At 45.8% G+C, this 20,693-nt stretch overlaps 1 protein-coding gene across 4 annotated transcripts in view; it reads left to right on the top strand.

Moving 5' to 3' along the window:
* The window catches only part of dennd4b (DENN/MADD domain containing 4B), a 37,964-nt gene extending 18,255 nt beyond the window's left edge, over positions 1–19,709 (top strand). Inside the window, exons 11-30 of one of the 4 annotated variants that reach the window (XR_013453554.1) lie at positions 1,407–1,507; positions 1,768–1,983; positions 2,452–2,597; positions 2,733–2,866; positions 2,943–3,057; positions 7,371–7,577; positions 7,818–7,946; positions 10,510–10,654; positions 10,829–10,987; positions 11,151–11,388; positions 11,581–11,860; positions 12,250–12,354; positions 13,228–13,403; positions 13,627–13,777; positions 13,858–14,097; positions 14,212–14,308; positions 14,391–14,553; positions 14,856–15,034; positions 15,302–15,360; positions 17,822–19,709. Coding sequence is in view for 2 of the 4 variants with exons in the window: in XM_040165255.2 (XP_040021189.2) it covers positions 1,407–1,507; positions 1,768–1,983; positions 2,452–2,597; positions 2,733–2,866; positions 2,943–3,057; positions 7,371–7,577; positions 7,818–7,946; positions 10,510–10,654; positions 10,829–10,987; positions 11,151–11,388; positions 11,581–11,860; positions 12,250–12,354; positions 13,228–13,403; positions 13,627–13,777; positions 13,858–14,097; positions 14,212–14,308; positions 14,391–14,553; positions 15,302–15,360; positions 17,822–17,967 (3,007 nt within the window). In the remaining 2 variants the exon portion in view is untranslated. The remainder of the gene's footprint in view (positions 1–1,406; positions 1,508–1,767; positions 1,984–2,451; positions 2,598–2,732; positions 2,867–2,942; positions 3,058–7,370; positions 7,578–7,817; positions 7,947–10,509; positions 10,655–10,828; positions 10,988–11,150; positions 11,389–11,580; positions 11,861–12,249; positions 12,355–13,227; positions 13,404–13,626; positions 13,778–13,857; positions 14,098–14,211; positions 14,309–14,390; positions 14,554–14,855; positions 15,035–15,301; positions 15,361–17,821) is intronic. The other 3 variants (XR_013453555.1, XM_040165255.2, XM_040165257.2) reach the window with 3 other exon arrangements.
* The last annotated feature ends 984 nt before the right edge of the window (positions 19,710–20,693 follow it).

Genomic DNA, 20,693 nt, shown 5'->3' on the forward strand with positions numbered 1-20,693 from the left:
CGACTTACAATAAGTGCATTCAACCATAAGGACACAAACTCAGAAGAACAAGAAACAAAGTGCGATTTCATCAAATAAGTCAATAAGTCATCATTATAAGTCCAATGTAAGTGCTACAGTTAGTTAGTGTGTTAGTGGAGGTAGAGTCTGAAGAGGTGTGTCTTTAGTCTGAAGATGTGAAGGCTCTCTGTGGTCCTGATGTCTTCAGAGACCTCCTTCCACCATTTAGGAGCAGGACAGCAAAGAGTGGAGATCTAGTCGAGTGTTTTGCTCTCAGTGAGGAGGAACAAGCAGTTTATCACATGCAGAGCGGAGAGTGCGGGTCGGGATGTCGGGTTGGACCAGGTCCTGGATGTAAGCTGGACCCCATCCATTCACAGCATGGTACCTGAGCACCATGTTTAGAACTGGATGAGCCACCGGTACCAGTGAAGAGAGCGGAGGAGTGGAGGAGTGAGGGAGAACTTAGGAAGGTTAAAGACCAGTGGAGCTGCTGCATTCTGGATGAGCTGCAGAGGTCGCACCTAGCCCGATGCTTCGCCCGCTCCGTGTCCCTTGCCTTTATTATTTTTTTTTCTATAGGATGTATTTTTTCACGTTCAGATTTTAATGTCTAACTATTGACAAATAAAACGTTTTGTAATAGCGTACTTTTATTACTATGCTATTGTCTTTATCAGTGGCATAAAATGGTCTGAAAATGTAAATAATATCGCAATAAATGTTAATAATCGCACAACAAAAATTTATCGTGACAGCCCTACATATACTAATATACAGTGTTACCCCAACCATTATATTAGGGGGTGCCTCGCCCTTTTGAAGGTCAGGTTTAATTTTATTTTCTCTTGTTATTAATCTACATGACTCCTCTGCACGTATCGCACAGGGCGGTGTTCTGCCCTGATGTGTGCGCATGCACACATACCCACACACCCACTCTAAATCTATGGAGGCAAATCAATGTCAAAATCCAAGACCCCAACTCAAGCATTTGCGGAGGACACGCTGCAGCCTGCCCTTGGCTGTGGCTGCAGCGTACCAGACGGTGATGGAGGAGCAGAGGATGGACTCCATGATGGCCGTGTAGAAGTGGACCATCATCGTCTTTGGCAGGTTGAAGCGAGCAAATAGCTTGTGCAAGTCAGACTGTTGCTCGCAAATGTTTTATTTGCAAGCACGCATGGAACTGGTTTGTGCTCTCGGATTTTGATTTTCCTTCATAAAAACACACGTGCATGCACAAACAGACACACAATTGGATTTACTTTCAAATGTTGTGGTTTTATTCACTGTAAACTGATAAAAACTGTAAACGGTAAAACTGTGCTGAAGAGGAAAAGAGACCAATGTCAGCCGTAAAGCTTTACAATGGACATACAAATACTTACATTTCACCCTCCCAGGTCAGACGACAAGAAGCCGCTGTCGTGGCGATCGTTACCCAGGAAACACGGCAAGTCTCTGTTCAATACCCTCACCGGCCTCCACAAGACCCTGGAGAAGAGTAAGTGATTTCTACCATGTGAAACCAGTCTGTCTCCATCTGCTGGATGGATTGAGGTACTGCAATCATCATAAAGGCACATTCCCAACACTGCTTTGATGAGCTCTGTATATATATATATATATATATATATTTATTTCTATACACGGGTACATCCATGACCTCCAAACCCACTAAGAGCTCTGAGCCATCAATCTGCAGGAGGACAATCTTTGTAGACAAACCTTTGATGAATGTGATCTCCTTCCTCCTCCCTGCAGTCTGCACTCCTGGCCAGGAGGAGGCCACGCTGGAGTTCCTGCTGACTGACTACGATCAGATCTACAGGAGTCAGAAGCAGCTGGAGCTGGAGATCCAGGAGGCCTTCCTTCGCTTCATGAGCTGCCTGCTGAGAGGCTACCGGAGCTTCCTGCTTCCCATCACTCAAGCGCCTTCCGACACTACCACGGACTGCAGCTCCCTCTTCAACCTGCAGGGTGAGGGGGCTGACACAGGGAATCAATAAGTATTAAAGGGTAAATGGTAAATGGACTGTACTTGTATAGCGCTTTTCTAGTCTTCCAACCACTCAAAGCGCTTTAACACTACATGACATCATTCACCCATTGACACCCATTCACACACTGATGACAGGAGAACCACACAGTGACAGCTGCCATCAATAACTACCATTCATACGCTGTAGTCGCAGCTACAGGAGCAATGTTGGGTAAAGTGTCTTGCCCAAGGACACATCGACATGCAGGTTAGCCGGGACTGGGATCGAACCGACAACCCTCTGATTGGAGGACGACCGTGCTCCCCACTCACACAAAGTCGGTACTGATCAGGGTACTACTGGTAACCCTTACTATCGATCGGTATATCACAGGGTATGACAGATGATTGATCAGAGTATCACAGGGTATTTATCGTGTCTCCCTGTGACCGATGACTTCCTGCAGGCTTCCTGAAGTCTCGGGACCGAAGCCAGCAAAAGATCTACAGCCAGCTGACAAGGACTCAGATGTTCACTCAGTTCATCGAGGAGTGCTCCTTTGTCAGTGACCGACACGCCTGCCTCGAGTTCTTCGACGAGTGTGTCCAAAAGGTTCTGTTGGCATATACAGCATGATGTCACTATTCACAGGAACATATGAACAGATAAAACATTTCTGGAATCGATATTTAATGTTAAATTACGAGATCACTCCATGTTATAGTTCTTCCTGTTGTTGGTCACCAGGTGGATGTGGAGAAGCCAGAGGAGGTAAGGCTGATCGATCTGGATGAGACTCACAGCGGAGAACACACGGTCTTCATTATGCCTCCTGAAGAACCACAGGAACCCGACGGGTCTGAATGTCCAGCCCTTTACAGGTACACAAATATCTACCTGTGGAGGGTAGTATCTGGTTTTACTTCATTTATCGTGATATGATTTACTCTCCCGCAGTTATGAAACCTTCCCCACTCTGAAGCCGGAGCTCTTCGAACGGCCACAGGATCAACTCCGGGTTCCAACGAAGGGCAGCGCCCCTAATAGCCCCGCCCCCCGCCGTACCAAACAGGTGAGCAAGAAAATACGAGAACCAATGTGTTAAGATTTGTTTAGCATTTACATTACATTACATGTCATTTAGCTGACGCTTTTATCCAAAGCGACGTACAATAAGTGCATTCAACCATAGGGTACAAACTCAGGAGAACAAGAAACAAGAAAGTGCAATTTCCTCAAGTAAGCCAATTTACAATTTGCTATAGATGAGTGACGTTACAAGTACAATTTAAGTGCTACAATTTGTTAGTCTTTAGTCGAGGTAGAGTCTGAAGAGGTGTGTCTTTAGTTTGCTGCGGAAGATGTGAAGGCTCTCTGCGGTCCTGGTGTCTTCAGAGAGCTCGTTCCACCATTTCGGCGCAAGGACAGCGAAGAGTCGAGACCTAGTCGAGTGTTTTGCTCTCAGTGAGAGAGGGACGAGTAGTTTTGCAGATGCAGAGCGGAGAGTGCGGGTTGGGATGTAGGGTTTGACCATGTCCTGGATGTAAGCTGGACCCCATCCATTCACAGCATGGTACGTGAGCACCAATGTTTTGAACTGGATGCGGGCGGCCACCGGTAGCCAGTGAAGAGAGCGGAGGAGTGGAGTAGTGTGGGAGAATTTCGGAAGGTTGAAGACCAGTCGAGCTGCTGCATTCTGAATGAGCTGTAGAGGTCGAATGGCGGTGGCAGGGAGACCAGCCAGGAGGGAGTTGCAGTAGTCCAGGCGGGAGATGACAAGAGCCTGAATCAGTACCTGCGATGCCTTCTGAGTGAGAAGGGGACGTATTCTCCTGATGTTGTAGAGCGTGTATCTACAGGATCGCGTTGTCGCGGCAATGTTGGGAGTCAGGGAGAGTTGGCTGTCGAGTGTGACGCCGAGGTTCTTAGCGGTCGAGGTGGGCGTTAGTACGGAGTTCCCAAAGTTGACTGTCAGGTCCTGGGTAAGCGAATCTTTTCCGGGAAAGAGAAGTAGTTCAGTCTTGTCGGGGTTGATTTTCAGATGGTGGGCGGACATCCACTGAGAGATGTCAGTTAGACAGGCAGAGATCCGAGCCGCCACCTGGGTGTCCGAGTGAGGGAAGGAGAGAATTAGTTGGGTGTCATCAGCATAGCTGTGGTAAGAGAAGCCATGCGAGCGAATGACAGCGCCAAGAGAGTTTGTGTAAAGCGAAAACAGGAGGGGACCCAGCACGGAACCCTGAGGAACTCCAGTAGTAAGAGGACAAGGTTCCGACACAGATCCTCGCCAGGTTACCCGGTAGGTGCGGCCATCGAGGTAGGACGAGAGAAGGGAGAGAGCAGAGCCTGTGACACCAAGTTCCTGAAGGGAGGAAATAAGGATCTGGTGGTTGACCGTGTCAAATGCAGCAGAGAGGTCCAGAAGAATGAGGACAGAGGAGAGAGAGGCGGCTCTAGCAGTGTGGAGTTGCTCAGAGACAGCAAGGAGAGCAGTCTCTGTAGAGTGGCCTGCCTTGAAACCTGACTGATGGGGGTCAAGGAGGTTGTTACAGTGGAGATAAGAGGAGAGTTGATTAAAGATAGCACGTTCAAGGGTTTTGGACAAAAAGGGAAGAAGAGAGACCGGTCTGTAGTTGTTTTCTTCAGAAGGGTTGAGGGTGGGTTTCTTCAGGAGAGGGTTGACTCTTGCCTCCTTCAGAGAATTGGGAAAACAGCCAGATATCAAAGCGTTGTTGATGAGACAGGTGAGGAACGGAAGAAGGTCGGGTGCAATAGATTGTAGAAGATGTGATGGAATGGGGTCAAGAGGGCAGGTGGTCGGACGGGCAGAGGTTACTAGGGTAAGAATTTGGTTGGGAGAGAGGGCGGTGAAAGAGGAAAGTGAGGGCGAAAGAGGCGAGGTCGGTGGGATGCGAGAAGTAGGAGGTGGGTTTGAGAAGGAGGAGCGTATGTCAGCTATTTTCTTGGTGAAGTAGTTGACAAAGTCTCCTGGAAGAAGGGTGGAGGGGGGAGGAGGGGTAGGGGGTTCGAGGAGATTGGAGAAGATCGAGAAGAGTTTTTTGGGGTTGGAGAATGAGGATTCGATTTTGGATTGTTAGAAAGCGCTTTTGGCAGCAGAGATAGAAGCAGAAAACGAGGAGAGGAGAGATTGAAATTCGAGCAGGTCCTCAAGTCGTTTATATTTACGCCATCTCCTTTCCGACGCTCGCATGGTGGCTCTCATGGCACGGACCGGTTGAGACAGCCACGGAGCCGGAGGGGATTTGCCAGTCCGTCGTGTCGTAAGAGGGCAGAGAGAGTCTAGAGAGGAGGAAAGAGTTGAGAGGAGAGTCTCTGCAGCAGCGTTCGGATGCAAGAGTGAGAAGGAGTCAGTTGAAGGGAGAGCTGATAGAACAGAGGATGCCAGCGAGGAGGGAGAGAGGGAGCGAATATTGCGACGAGCCGGTATAGAGTTAGTCAATGAGGGAGGTTTGTTAGTTATAGAGAGTGGAAGGGAGTAAGAGATGAAGAAGTGATCAGACACATGAAGTGGAGTTACAGAGAGGTTAGTGGTAGAGCAGTTTCTAGTAAAGATGTAGTCAAGGTGATTGACGGCTTTGTGAGTAGGAGGAGAGGGACTGAGTGACAGAGCGAAGGAAGAGAGTAGGTGTAAGAGGTCAGGTGACTTCTCTGTCTGGATGTTGAAGTCACCCAGGAGGATAAGCGGAGGTCCATTTTCGGGGAAATTAGACAGGAGAATGTCCAGTTCTTCCAAGAAATGACCTAAGGAGCCTGGCGGACGGTAGAGGACGATGATGGTTAATTGTACCGGGTGAGTGATTGTTACAGCATGGAATTCAAAGGACAATGGGGTGGATGGTGGTAGAGGGTAGAGAGAAAAGCTCCATTTGGGTGAAATGAGTAGACCTGTGCCACCACCCCTACCAGTGGGCCTGGGAGTGTGGCTGAAGGAGAAGGCGGAGGAGAGAGCGGCTGGGGTGGATGTGTTCTCAGGTGTGATCCAGGTCTCGGTGAGAGCGAGGAAGTCGAGTGACTGCTGGATAGCAAAGCCGGAGATGAAGTCAGCCTTGCGAGTCGCTGACTGGCAGTTCCAGAGACCTCCTGTGACGAGGTGCTGGACGTGTGTGGAGCGGGTGGGATAGGAGAGAGAGGAGAGTTTACGATAGAGAGCAGATCTAGCCCGAGGCCTGTAGTATCTGCGGGAAGAGATTCGAACAGGTACGGGTAAAGGGGTCAAACACATTATTAAAAATAGCAGAAGAAGGCACCGCATTCAGCCGCCCCGAAGACTCCACGAAAGACTCCTTGTCTTTGTTCTGCTCGTCTTGACTCCACGAAAGACTCCTTGTCTTTGTTCTGCTCGTCTTGACTCCACGAAAGACTCCTTGTCTTTGTTCTGCTCGTCTTGACTCCACGAAAGACTCCTTGTCTTTGTTCTGCTCGTCTTCGTGCTGCGAGGATAAGCTAACGCTTCCCACGATTTCTAGTTAAATACTCCCTCGTTAGTGGAAGTCGGCTGCGGCTGCGCTGGCCGCTCCCCCGTCGTTTAGGAGACAAAAGGTCGATTGGCCTCGACAGAAACTCCTCAAAATGCAAAGCACCAATAGCTTGACACCCTAATCAGTGAACAAACACCATGTGGTGTTTTGACAAAATGAGAGTTTGAGGATACAAGTCTTATTTGCTTCAGAAAACAAGGCAAAACAGACTTAGATCAGGTCAAAACCTAGCAGAGTTAGGAGGGCACACTGGCAGTTAACTCAATAGTAGAATCTAGAACACAAACTGGCACTAAAAGACTGAAAGAGCTTGAACAAACTAGCAACCAAGATAACTTCAAACAAAGAGAACTGGTCGTGAGACGACAAAAGCTAAAGCAAATCAGCAATCAAATTAACTTAAGACACTAGAATAAGCAGCAAATTTAGCAGACTAGCTTGGTTTAAAGAAAGAGATACTTAGTCCGATTTCAGGTCGCCTGGATGTCTGGTGGCCTTGTAGAAGAGATGCACAGATAGTACAGATGTTATGCGAATAATTCTAATAATACTCAATGTGTATGTGTGTATGCAAGTAGAATAGTTGTAATGCTGTTGAATGAAAGGACTGGTTAAATATATATCCCTTAGTTCAGGGGCTGGTTGTGGCGATCGCCCTCCTCTCCCTCGTTGGCCGGTCTTTTCGCCAGATTGCTAAATAAATAGCTAGTAGCGGCGGTAACGGAACGACAACACTGCATACAGTCAGTGCATAACAAACCAATATAAAAAACCAGCCTCTTATCTGTCAGAAGTGAGGGAACCGTCATAACCACTCCAGACATTCCTGGTTATTAGCGAACTTGAAAGACTTTCACTGATTGGAGCCCCTCTCCCCCCCACACAGGAGATCAAGCTGGCCCAGAAGCGAGCTCAGAAGTACTCTGCAGTACCGGACATGTGGTCCAAGTGCCTGCTGGGTCACTGCTACGGGCTTTGGTTCATCTACCTGCCCACCTTTGTGCGGGCGGAGGGCGCGAAGGTGCGTGCGCTGCACGCGGCATACGACGTCCTCAAGCACATGGAGAACAGGAAGGTGGTGCTACCTGACGAGGTGAGTCCACCAGGTCAAAGGTCACTGATGCAGGGAGGTGTGCACTGCATGCTAGGTATGTAGTACTGTACACCCAGTGTGCAGTTCATACTGTGTACTATCATCTGTAGAATGAAACATCACTAGAGGAAGAACATAAACATCACTTGTATTAATAAACAAGTATTCTATCTATGTATACAAATATGTATATGGGACCCATATACAGTCCAGGGTTAGTAATCCTCTGCTCTGTCTCAGGTGTGTTACAGGATCCTTATGCAGCTCTGTGGTCAGTACGGCCAGCCAGTTCTGGCTGTGAGAGTTCTACTGGAGATGAAGAAAGCTGGAATAACACCGAACACAATCACCTACGGATACTACAACAAGGTACAAACACACACACGCATGCAGTCATTACATTGTCTGTTGTGGAACAGGTTGTCACTTCTTTTAGTACAGTATAAAGTACTAGAAGAGAAGTATTATTACAAGCAGACTAGAAACACTTTTACGAGTAAATGTCCTGCAATCAATTATTTACCTCATAATATACTTTGTTAACAAAAGAGAAAAATCCAACGTTATTTAAGACAGATTTAAAAATAAAAATACATTATTTTAACATAAGATGTAGACTAGAAAAGGTTTTCTCCTGCAGCCACAAACATTTCACTGGGACTAGTGCTGTCGTGATAACTACTTTTTGTTGTTTAATATATTGCACAGAAATTGATTGTGTGTGTGTGGATGCTGCCGGAGCATGTTTCACCAAGATGTTGGTGACATTCATTTTTATTTAAAAGTTAATATAATCTATTGCAGCACCAAAATTTACAGGCAATCTATAGTTTGCGTAAAGCTGTGTTGTGTGTACAGGTACTAAACTTGCGCCTTTGCCCTCATTAGATTTCACCATCATATTCTGTTAAGAATTGGATAGAATGAAATAAAGATATGTTACTTCAGCACAGACACCCAGATTTATACCTAACCATTTGAGGCATTAGCACTTATACAAGCATTGTATTTGATGCAGTGTTCCTAACCATAACTAGTACATGTACATATTGTAGAGGATAAATGTTTCTATATTCCAATATACAGTCCATCCGGAAAGTATTCACAGCGCTTCACTTTTTCCACATTTTGTTATGTTACAGCCTTATTCCAAAATGGATTAACTTCATTATTTTCCTCAACATTCTACACACAACAAGCCATAATGACAAAGTGAAAACTGTTTTTTGCTAATTTTTGCAAATCTGTTAAAAATAAAGAAGGAAAACATAACATGTATTCACAGCCTTTGCCATTGACACTCAAAATGTAGCTCAGGTGCTTCCTGTTTCCACTGATCATCCTTGAGATGTTTCTACAACTTGATTGGAGTCCACCTGTGCTAAATTCAGTTGATTGGACGTGATTGAGAAAGGCACACACCTGTCGATATAAGGTATCACAGTTGACATATCAGAGCATAAACCAAGCCATGAAGACCAAGGAATTATCTGTAGACCTCAGACAGAATTGTATCGAGGCACAGATCTGGCGAAGGGTACAGAAAGATTTCTGCAGCATTGAAAGTCCCAATGAGCACAGTGGCCTCCATCATCCGGAAATAGAAGAAGTTTGGAACCACCAGGACTCTTCCTAGAGTTGGCCGCCCAGCCAGACTGAGCGATCGGGGGAGAAGGGCCTTAGTCAGGGAGGTGACCAGGAACCCGATGGTCACTCTGACAGAGCTCCAGTTCTATGAAGAGAGGAGAACCTTCCAGAAGGACAACCAGCTCTGCAGCACTCCACAAATCAGGCCTGTTTGGTAGAGAGGCCAGACGGAAGCCACTCCTCAGTAAAAAGCACATGACAGCCCGTCTGAAGGACTCCGACCATGAGAAACAAAATTCTCTGGTCTGATGAAACAAAGATTGACCTCCTTGGCCTGAATGCCAAGCGTCATGTCTGGAGGAAACCAGGCACTGCTCATCACCCGGCCAATACCATCGCTACAGTGAAGCATGGTGGCAGCATCGTCCTGTGGGGATGTTTTTCAGCAGGAGGAACTGGGAGACTCGTCAGGATTGAGGGAAAGATGAATGCAGCAATGTACAGAGACGTCCTCGATGAAAACATGCTCCAAAGCGCTCTGGACCTCAGACTGAAGCGACGGTTCATCTTCCAACAGGACAACGACCCGAAGCACACAGCCACGATAACAAAGGAGCGGCTTCGGGACTCTGTGAATGTCCTTGAGTGGCGCAGCCAGAGCCCTGACCTGAACCCCATTGAACATCTCTGGAGAGATCTGAAAATGGCTGCACCGACGCTCCCCATCCAACCTGATGGAACTTGAGAGGTTCTGCAAAGAAGAACGGGAGAACCTGCCCAGAAATAGGTGTGCCACGCTTGTGGAATCACACCCAAGACTTGTGGCTATAATTGCTGCCAAAGGTGCTTCAACAAAGTATTAAACAAAGGCTGTGAATACTTATGTACATGTTATGTTTTCCTTCTTTATTTTTAACAGATTTGCAAAAAACAGTTTTCACTTTGTCATTATGGTTTGTTGTGTGTAGAATGTTGAGGAAAATAATGAAGTTAATCCATTTTGGAATAAGGCTGTAACATAACGTGGAAAAAGTGAAGCGCTGTGAATACTTTCCGGATGCACTGTATATTCACGTTATACTAATTTCTATGTAATTGTAATGGTGGGTATAGCTAAAGATGTATATAGGTAGATAATGACTTCCAGTTGGACAGAGTGAGCTAGACAAAGGCATACATATATCTGGATGGGTATCCGGTGCAGTTGCTTAGACAATTGCGATTAAGAGAACTGAGTTCCCCCTGCTGGACACCAGATGGAACAGAAACACTTGTGCTCCATCATGCACCCGAATTCTTATTATAATCTATACAATAAGTATGATCACATGAACTCTGTCCTTAGGCGGTGCTGGAGAGTAAGTGGCCCTCGACCAATCAGGGAGGACGTCTCCGCTGGGCCAAGCTGAGGAACGTCCTATTGGCTGTGGCTCAGTTCAGGCGGCCAGTCAAACGTCAGCGGAAGTGCGGCTCGGTGGGGTCCCGGGAAGGTCAGACGACATTCATGTACTCGTACTTAACTGTAGTATTTCTGTTTGTGCTCTACTGCATCTCAGAGGTACATGTAGGCTTTTTTTACCTTCCTACATCTCGTTTAGTGCTTGATACTATACCTGATGCCTGAATGAATTACATCTTAATGTAGTTTACTTGTTTTTCCTCAGAAGAAGTGACGATGGACCCCGATCAGAGGCTTCTCCCACACTCCACTCTGATCCGTCAGTCCAGCTGGAGCGGCTTGTCTGAAAGCTCCAGTCACGAGTCTCTGACGGGTTCTTTTGTGAAGAGCAGTAGCCTGAGCAGCATGAACATCCCAAGCGAGAGTAAGCCGTTCATCACCATCTTCTCGAATATCACAGCACCCGACTTCATCATCTACATCACCTTAATTTCAAACATTGAATATGTCAGTGATCATCATGTTGTACTGACCCATCTTCTCTTCTGCAGCATCTTGTGTAACTCCTCCTTCTCTCTGTCACTCAGAGGTGGCGCTTTGCCGGAAGAGCCTCCTACGCCACACTGGTACCAACGGCTGCAGTGACTCTGCCTCCTGTAAGCCTCCGATGGGACTCTCGAACACCTCCACCCCTTCTACCGCCCCCCCCGGGGGCCTGCTGGTGCGGCGGAGTCAGGTCTGCCTCTCCACCTTCTACAAAGAATGTGCAGAGTCTGCTGAATCTGAGCCGGACTGCAGCTGCCAGCCGGCAAAGAGAGACGGCAGGTCGGGTCCTAACTCTGATTTCTTAGATGAAAGACATAAAGTTTATTTCAACAACCTAATTCTTCACATGTCAATCTTTGTTTTAAAACCGGTTTTAATACTCAAGCCGTTCTAAGTTTAAAATACTCAACGCTACGTCCTGCAACCAGGTTCTAGTTCTGACCGTCACGTCTGTTGACCTTTGACCTGCAGACCTGCCGGGACCCGAGACTCAGCCAGCAGAAATAAAGTGGTAGACGAGAACTACAACAACGTATCCCCCAGCCGTGGAGGTCTGGCAGGGAAGCTCCAGCAGCTGCTCACTCCGACCAGACACCGAACGTCTGGCAGACGAGCCGCCAGCGTGGACGACCGCAGGCCAGGAGGAGGAGCCATAGGACGCAGGGTGTCCGAGCAGAGGCAGTCCAGGAAAGCTCAAGTGGCTGAGACACTGCTGAAGGCCAAGGAGAGGCTGGTCAGCGCTACCTCAGAGGTCAGACTACTTCCTTCTGACTTGGCATTACGTGTCGTTTAACTGACGCTTTTATCCAAAGCGACTTACAATCAGAACATTTCAACCATAAGGAAACAAACTCAGAAGAACAAGAAACAAAGTGCGATTTCATCAAATAAGCAAAGTTACAACTTGCTGTAGATACGAGGCATTATACGTACAATGTAAGTGCTACAATTTGTTAGTGGAGGTAGAGTCTGAAGATGTGAAGGCTCTCTGTGGTCCTGATGTCTTCAGAGACCTCCTTCCACCATTTAGGAGCAGGACAGCAAAGAGTGGTCCACTAACTGCCGTCCATTGGGACATGTCTGTAGAGGATTAACTAATCACCAGCTATGTAATCTGTATCCACGTCTTCTTGTCTTTAGAGTTCTTTGTCTCTAGGAAGTGACCTGGACTTGACAGACCCTCCATGTCCAGCGTTTCCTCTCCAAAAGTCCTGGGACGCCAACCAGCCGGGGACGGGTCTCGAGGTAAAGTCAGTCCAGGTGTTATTGAGGTTTTAGAGGTATTATTGTTTGTCTCCAGTCAATCAGCTTAATTGTACTTAATACGGTTACTAGTAATTTACTTTTTATCCCTCTGTCAATTTGCGGGAGTCTTCCTAGTTTGTTGCACTCTTCCCCAACTTGAAAGAGGGATTTAATCTTCTACGTGGAGATTTAGGTTACTGGATTCCACTCAAATTGCTGACTGATTGAATGACTGAGTCTCAGGCAGTTGCTACGTTTCACTTTTTATTTTTATTTTCAGGTTAGCAGCATTTGGTCACTTCATTTGTGATTATCTCAGGCAATTAGTCAGACAATCGGGTAAAAAAACCTTCAAAAACAAAACAGAAACATGGAACACACATAAGTCTGCAGTAACATCACAGAGGCAAAAAATACACTTCATAAATGTAGTCAAAAGTTAAGCCGTTTGAAATGCAACAAACTAGCCCCGGTGCAGGAGCAGACCTCGATCGAGATAGGATTTTAAACCGCGGTTGGAAAGTTCCTTCTCTTACCGGCTGCCTCTCCAGGCTTGCGTAGGTAATTGAGCTTTGCACAACACTCCATCTGCCGTGGCGTTTTTACCTGCTGAGCTTGATTAGGCACCTGTTGTCCTCCTCTTGGGGGTGTGCACAAGTGATGGTGAAGTGCAATTTTCCCTCCCCTCTTCTTTCTGTTTTTCTTTTCCATGCATTTTCCTTAAAACTCCAAGTATTCATCTTTGACTTGACACCCTCAGTTTAAATATAAATAACGTGCTGCTATTGAAACCAGTGATTTAGGCCGATGTACGGGCATGACATCATGTGTCCTCACGTTGTGTCATCAGTACTTCCTCCCTGTGGCTCCCAGGTGCTGATGTCCAGCTGCTCCCTGTGTCGTAGCTGTAACTCGTTGGTCTACGACGAGGAGATCATGGCTGGCTGGACCTCCGACGACTCTAACCTCAATTCCTCCTGCCCCTTCTGCTGCGCCTCCTTCGTCCCCTTCCTGAACGCTGAGGTCTGTGACCTCGGACCTGTGGTCAGGTAGACCTTAATCTGTGAACCGGGTCATTAGAATCTCACTAGAACTGGGTCTCTAGGAAGTAAAATATTTATGTGATTATAGTAACATCATTCTGTGCTTTATTATATACCAAAATTTCAGATAAAATAGTGGGGATGAGGTTCACTGTCCTATAAGGGCGAAAAACCTACAATACTCCCCTAACGTCCATGCTAAGTCTTCCACCTTGTCCTCTTCTCTGAGTGCGGAGCCTACCAACTGGAACGTGGAGGACAAGGTGGAGAGTGCTTTGAGGCCCCCCAGCGATCAGGAGCTGAAGAACCAGTGTAACGGTCTGAGTGAAGACTCCAGCTCTGAGACCAGCAGCTACTCCGAGAACAGCAGAACCACCATGGTAACTTGCATCTTAAACGAGTCTTTATCCTCTCGTCCGCCGTACTTCCTGTCATGCAGACAGTCTCTAACCCCCCTCAGGCCTCCTCAATGAGCGGCGCCCCCCAGGTGACAGTGGCTTACCTGAGCCCTCTGGTCCTGAGGAAGGAGCTGGAGAGTCTTCTAGAGAACGAGGGTGAGGCGGTCCTCGCCCAGCCTCAATTCCTGGAGAACCACTCAATCATCTTCTGGAACCTGGTGTGGTACTTCCAGCGCCTCGGCCTGCCCAGTAATCTGCTGCAGCTGGTCCGGGCCTCGCCACTGATCGGCCAGTTCGCCCAGGTAGCACGCAGGTGGTAGTGGACCAACAGCTAGAAACTGTGTTCACAACGCTACAACTCACTAAAAGTTGTGTTGACATCAGACTAAATTTGTCTCTTCCTCTGTGCTTCCCAGTCAGAGAATTCAGCAGTCAGGGTGAGGCTCCTCTGGGACACCTTGACCCCCGACACAGACCAGTGGCCCCCCCTCTACATACTCTGGAGGATCCACAGTAAAACAAAGACTCAGGAACACTGCTCTTTCCAGTTTGTTTAACTCTTTCATTAGACTCCACCTACCTCCTTTTCCACCAGGTGGCGTCCTAATGAGGAGCTACAGCTGGCGGAGACATAACCACCCATTCACGCTCTCCTTCCTGGAAGAGGTGCTGCGCTGGATCGGCATGAACGAGGTCCACAAAGCGGTCACCCTCTACCTCGATACGCTGGAAAAACAGCAGGGGGCCTGGACTCAGAGGTGGGGGTTACACAGTGGTTAAACCAGGGTTACTTAGGCACACTGACAGTTAGACATAAAAAGACCTGTGAGAAAAGGAGATAAAAGGTCTGAGTCTCAGCCGCACTAAGACTTCCTGAGCCCAGAAAGAGATGGTGTAGGGACACTGAGTGGGACACGGGTCACATGAGAGTGTGTGTGTAGGCGCTAGGAACGGGGGACAGTTACGCTGTTAGGACAGAGGGGAGGTTCCATTCAATCTATTGGTGAAAGGAATGTATAAACTAACGTGTTGTGTCATTGCCTTGTCCGTGTCGTTCCAGAAAAAGCTCTGTTTATTCGAGTGTGTGTGTTGCTCCAATAAGTTTCCCTGAATTGAGGGATCCGAATCTTCAGTGTGTTCTATGGGTGTGTGACTGAAAGTTCCTGGTCTGTGAGGGTGTGTGGGTCCTCACCACGAGTCGGGTGGATAAAGTCAACGTGTTAGAGAAGACTTAAATAGGTAAAGCTGTAGAGCATTAATCCATAACAGGTTACACTGGGGCTAAACTGGGGTTTACACTGGGTTTATACTGGTGTCCTACTTTGGTTTCACTGGGGTTAAAACATGGTTAGTGGGATCAAACCATCACTGTATAGATTTTAGTTGGACCTGTTTTTTAACTAGATATTAGTCAACTGGGAATGTCTTAGTTAAAGTACAGGTTGTTCTGCATTGAAGTGGCATTACAAGACTTTTTTAATAATTTGTGTACTTTGTTTTCTGCAGGAGTTTGTACAGAGAGTTCTTGTTCCTTACACTGGCAGCTATGGGCAAAGACCACGTTGGTAAGATTTCCCTCAACTCAACGCCATGTGACACAGTTCACAAGCATCTGTTAGGGTTTCTCCCACTGAAGATGTCCCAACACTGGCTAAACAACCGATCAGGATCTTCTAGGCTTATAAAATGTTGCTCAATTGAAAAGAGGTTGGCCTGGAGTTTAGCTAAGGCTCCATTTGACCTATTGTCCCTCCAACCTATATTTTTGGTTAAATCAGCATGCAAATAAAAAAATTTAAAAATCTCCCAGCTGAGAAAATGATTTAAAAAATGATTTAAAAAAAAAGCAGAAAAAATAACCACTCATTTTAAAACTACATCTCCCCCCTGCCTTTGCTCGCTCTCTGTATTAGAAACAGCAGTAAGGAAGAGGAGCAGCTGTAGTTTGTGGTTCTGCTGAACTTTACTGGATTACACAGAGTACATCTGTTATTATTGGATGGAAGAAACCCATAAAACGTTACTGAGGTGATCATTTAATTCAGGGTTGTTGTATTTCATTCCTGCGTTAGGTTCATAACGGTTTCCTAAAGTAAAAGTAAGTTGGATTCAGTAACAACAACTAGAAGATTTCCGCAGAAATTTTGAGTGTGGCGTAGAGTGTGCAGATGTCACAAAGGCTAGCTAGCAAACTAAAGACATGACCAATGTTCTCTGGCTCTTTTAGCCACTTGTCAGCAGTTTTGTCCTGTTATTACTACTTATTGTCTGCGCACTCAAACAAGTTCTTGTAACCGCAAAACCATAGTACCAACCCAAAACATAAGGACCCAAGCCTCTACCGAACACGTAAATGTTATTTATATGTCAGGGTGTCATAAATACAGCTCTATCGCAGGTTTTCAAAACGTCTACCCTCTGCAGATTTGTATCTGACCCTATGCAAGTTGAGTCTGCCTTTGTGTCACTCTCAGTGGTCTAGTGCCAAAGTAAACGTCTGAGGGATTCCATAGACACAGCAGTACGACCAGCACAAGCACACCCATCATTTTATCCACAAATTAAGTATGAAGAGTGAATATTGTGGAAATGGTGGCAAAGCATAAATTATTTTTGAACCAGATTCTGATGCTGCTTCACCCTCTAACAATCCAGTCCCGCCCACATAGACACCCATTGTAAACGCAGAAACGGGCTCTTTGGTTCCTACTATGATTACAAGAAAGCCATTGGAGGTTTGCATATGCCCTTTTGGCATAATAAAGCCGAGACTTTCCGACGTTAGAAAGCTTCAAATCATTTCTCTATGTTGAAGTATAGCGAGGCAGTGGGTAGGGCTGCACGGTATTAAGATTCTGGCGGTATCCCGGTATATCACTATTGATTTTTTTGATTCATTAATTCATTGACCCCGAAAAGGACTGGGCCGCTCGCTGGCCAACTTACTCGCAACTGGGCGGCGAGCTTGTAACCGGCAAGTTAGCGTGTTAGGTTGTTAGCGTGTTAGGTTGTTAGCGTTTTAGCTTGTTAGCGTGTTAGGTTGTTAGCGTTTTAGCTCGTTAGCGTGTTAGGTTGTTAGCGTTTTAGCTCGTTAGCGTGTTAGTGTGTTAGGTTGTTGTGGCTGCTAGTGTTGCCAACAGAAGCTCAACAGACTTTGCAATAAATCAATTTCTGATCTATCTTACGCTGGATTTCCCAAAACATAAAACCCTCCAAAAAGACACAGCTCCAGTTGTGTTGGTGCATCTCTGGTCTCTTGTCCCTCTTGTATCGCTCTTTTCTGTGTTTTCTGTACCCAGCATGCAGTTCGACGGGGTGATTTTTAGAAATGTACAATTATTAGTGTTACAAATTGTTTGTGTTGCAAGCTGTTGTGTTGTGGTGTTTCACCCTGTTAAAGAGTGTTTGTTGTGGGTTATTCATTGTAACCATGACCATTAAGAACTCTTCAGCGACGCGCCATCGTCTCGTTGTGTGAGCGTTGCATCAGCGGTTAAGAGTCCTGCAGCAAGCCGTGTGAAAGGTAGAATCTACACGTGCAGACATTCACCAGTCTGCTGCGTTTCCCCTACCAATGAACAAGGGGGTCGCCCAACCCCCCCAAGAAAGTCTGGAATTAAAGATGATGATGGGAGCCACCGTGGCACATGGAGTAGAGGGTGCGCCGGGAACCGCAAGGTTTGACGTTTCAAACCCTGGCTGCTCCATGTCGAAGTGTCCCTGAGCAAGACACCGACCCCTAACTGCCCCCGGCACCCTTACGGCCGCACACTGCTCCCTGTGTGGGATGGGTTACAAACATGTGTTAAAAATGCAATGCAAGTCGCGTTGGATAAAATCGTCAGCTAAATAGCATGTAATGTAATACAATTCTGCCCAGTCATGTGTGCTCGTACAGCATAGACGACCCCCCCCGTCCCAAAGGTTGTAAACTTGGGGAAACACAGACTTGTTTGGGCTGTTCCACTGGCATCAAGCAAACCAGTGAAAGAAACTTCTGACCACCTTCTCCTATTCCTTCTGCAGCAGCCTTCGATAAGAAGTACAAGGCGGCGTACTCTCGGCTCAGCAGCTCTGTGGGACGAGAGGAGCTCCGTAAGAAGCGAGCTCAGCCTCCAGGACCCAAAGCTGTAGACTGCAGACGCAGCTTTCACCCGCCTCTCGAGTGCTAATGACCGAGGAGCGCGAGGCTCCGTCCTGCAGCACCCCTCCCTCTGGGGGGGGCAGTGCAGACCCCGGACTCCCCCCTCCACCCCCACACCTCCTTCCCTCACCCTAGGCCTGCTTGTGTTGTTCACCTCACCATGGACGCGGGAGCTCCTCCCTATCTGCTGTAGTTTGTCTTGTTGATGTGACTCCAGATGTTCTTCATCTTCAAGGTCTTCATGTCCTTCGATGCATTATGGGTCAAGGTGGAGAAGAGCATTGTCTAAAGGGGAGAAGGGTGGTCCATGTACAGAAGAATCCCTGTCCCTGTTTTCTTAACCCAAATGGTGACGGTAGTTGTAACCTCAGTAGCTGATATGCTAGATGTGTCATCAGTGAGACCGTGAACACAACAGTAAAGACTTGTTTAAAAAGGTGGAATCAGGACCGAAAAGGAGGCTTCACACTTACAAGGAAACTCAAGCTGTCAGAAGGTTTGTTAAAGAAAAAACAAGATTAGAAAAATATCTTCAGTTTCTTTTCAGTTAATCAAACAAGCTGAGACTTTCTTTCTCAAACATCCGTTTGTATGAATCTCTACATAAAACTACTCAGACCCACCTTCCTACCAGAATAAAAAAGAAGCCTTCATCTAATGGAGCGTAACGCAGGTTTCATGACTGGAAACATTTTAATTGTCCTCCCTCAAATAAAAACAAACAAACCAGAAGCTTGAGGGTTTCCCTTCAGAGCTCCAAGAGAACCACTAGAGTCTCAAAGCCTGTAGGAGATCAGCTTCTCTGGTAGTCCGAACCCGAAAGAACCCTAAGGGCTAATTATCTCCGTTGGTCAGAACCCTAAAGACGGACAGAATCGTGACCAACAGAGTCAGCTCTTAATTAACTCACTTATTTAAACCTCAAAACTTTAAATCTTATGTCATGTGACATAAATCCCTAATTCTCATAGTTGCTACAAAATCCTCCAGAGGCCTGAAAGCAGGTTCTAACCAGTCTGAGTATTTATCTGATAGCAATGTCTGTTCTGTTCCGGACCTCATGAACACATTGTGTTGTTACATATAAATGTTTATAATCGCTAAAGAAGAAATTATAAACTTGAAGTTTATAATCTTTAAATCGGATGCATCAGGCATGTGTCTCGTTGTGTGAGACGTTTAGTAGATCAGCCAATCCTCACTGAGCCACGCATCGGGTATCTATGGGTATCAATGAGTACCAGTGGGTACCAGCAGGTATTAACGGGTATTAGTGGGTATTGGAGTGGAGGTTGGACCCTGTTGGGAATGATTTGGTTAATCTGTAACAATGTTAAAATGTAACAAGTCAGTTAATGCTGGTGTTAAATTAATCTGGTACTTTTCAGAACTCTTTAGTTTAACATCCAACTTCATGTTAATCTGATCACATCTAAATCTTCTCCGTTCAGGTTAAAAAGGGAAAAGACCATTAGTGGTTTTATAACTGTGACTAAATAAGCTCTGGAGCAAAGCTATTTTGAATCGGTATGTGCAGCATGAAAACATTTGAATGTGAAGTTTGTTTTATGAGTGAAAGTCATTTTATGTTTTGCCCTCAAAGCACCACATGGCTTATTTTAACTGCACCTTGTTTTATTATAACAGTCCGCATAAACTATTTAAAATAGATTTTAGTGTTTGCTGTTGTAATTTATAAAAGGCTGTCGTTTCATTTGTAAATGTTTTTTTTTTAAGAAAACACAAAAATAAAAGACCGATGAGCTCAAATGTCATTTTTTTAACCTTTATTGTTCTAGTTTCTGTAAAATATACCGGATTTAAGACGTGCAAACCTTGAAAATAACAGCATATTAACTATTTCCGGAATCAGGAAAAAATGTATTGCCATGATATGTCAGACATACAAGGAATTTGACTTGGCGGTTGGTGCGTAACATCAGACTACGACAAGGCAACAGTGCCAAAGAAATAAAATATAATGATATGGTTTAGTAATATAAGGCTATGGGTTATTTTAAAAATAAAGGAATAAAAGTTAAGTTAAAAAATGCATTTGTTTGAAAACGTCTTACTTGACAGCGCTGCAAAATTATTAAACAGAACATTAAATAATACTTGCAAGCAGGAGACAGAACTGACACATACAAGTCATGCGTCAAGGGTACTCCCAAGGTCTTGATCTTCAGTGCGGGAATATAGTTGCAGGTAGACGATCATCTTGGACACCACAAGATTATAAACATCAAAGCACAAACATCTTGATTATCAGATGATGAGCACCAACTGCTTCTGCTGTCTAAGGGGAAACATTTAAGTTCTTACAACATAGTTATTAAAATATATATATTTTATTGTTTTGGCACATTGACCTCTTCAGAACCACGCTGCCGGACAGTGCCACCGTTAGCACCTTCATTCCTGTGAGGAAGCAAAACGGCTGTAATTAGTATGTTCAACTTTATTTACAGTCGTGAAGGACAAATGCATCAATCATTTTTACAGGAAGCTTAGAAAACGTTCGGTAAATAACTATTTTACATTTTAAACTTAATAAATAAAATAATTAATTGCTCATTAAAGTTATTTCTACAAAAAAAATGTGTTTGCATATACCCTCATTTAAAAATATAGTCAATTAAAAAACACATTCTAAAATACAAGAATGGCGATGTGCTTCTTTTATTTTGACAACTATGCCCGGATGGAGTGTATGTCCATGTCTCTACGCTGCTCGTGTAGCGAAGAGTCGAT

Source organism: Gasterosteus aculeatus, chromosome 20 (genome assembly GCF_964276395.1).
Source record: "Gasterosteus aculeatus chromosome 20, fGasAcu3.hap1.1, whole genome shotgun sequence".
NCBI lineage: Eukaryota > Metazoa > Chordata > Actinopteri > Perciformes > Gasterosteidae > Gasterosteus > Gasterosteus aculeatus.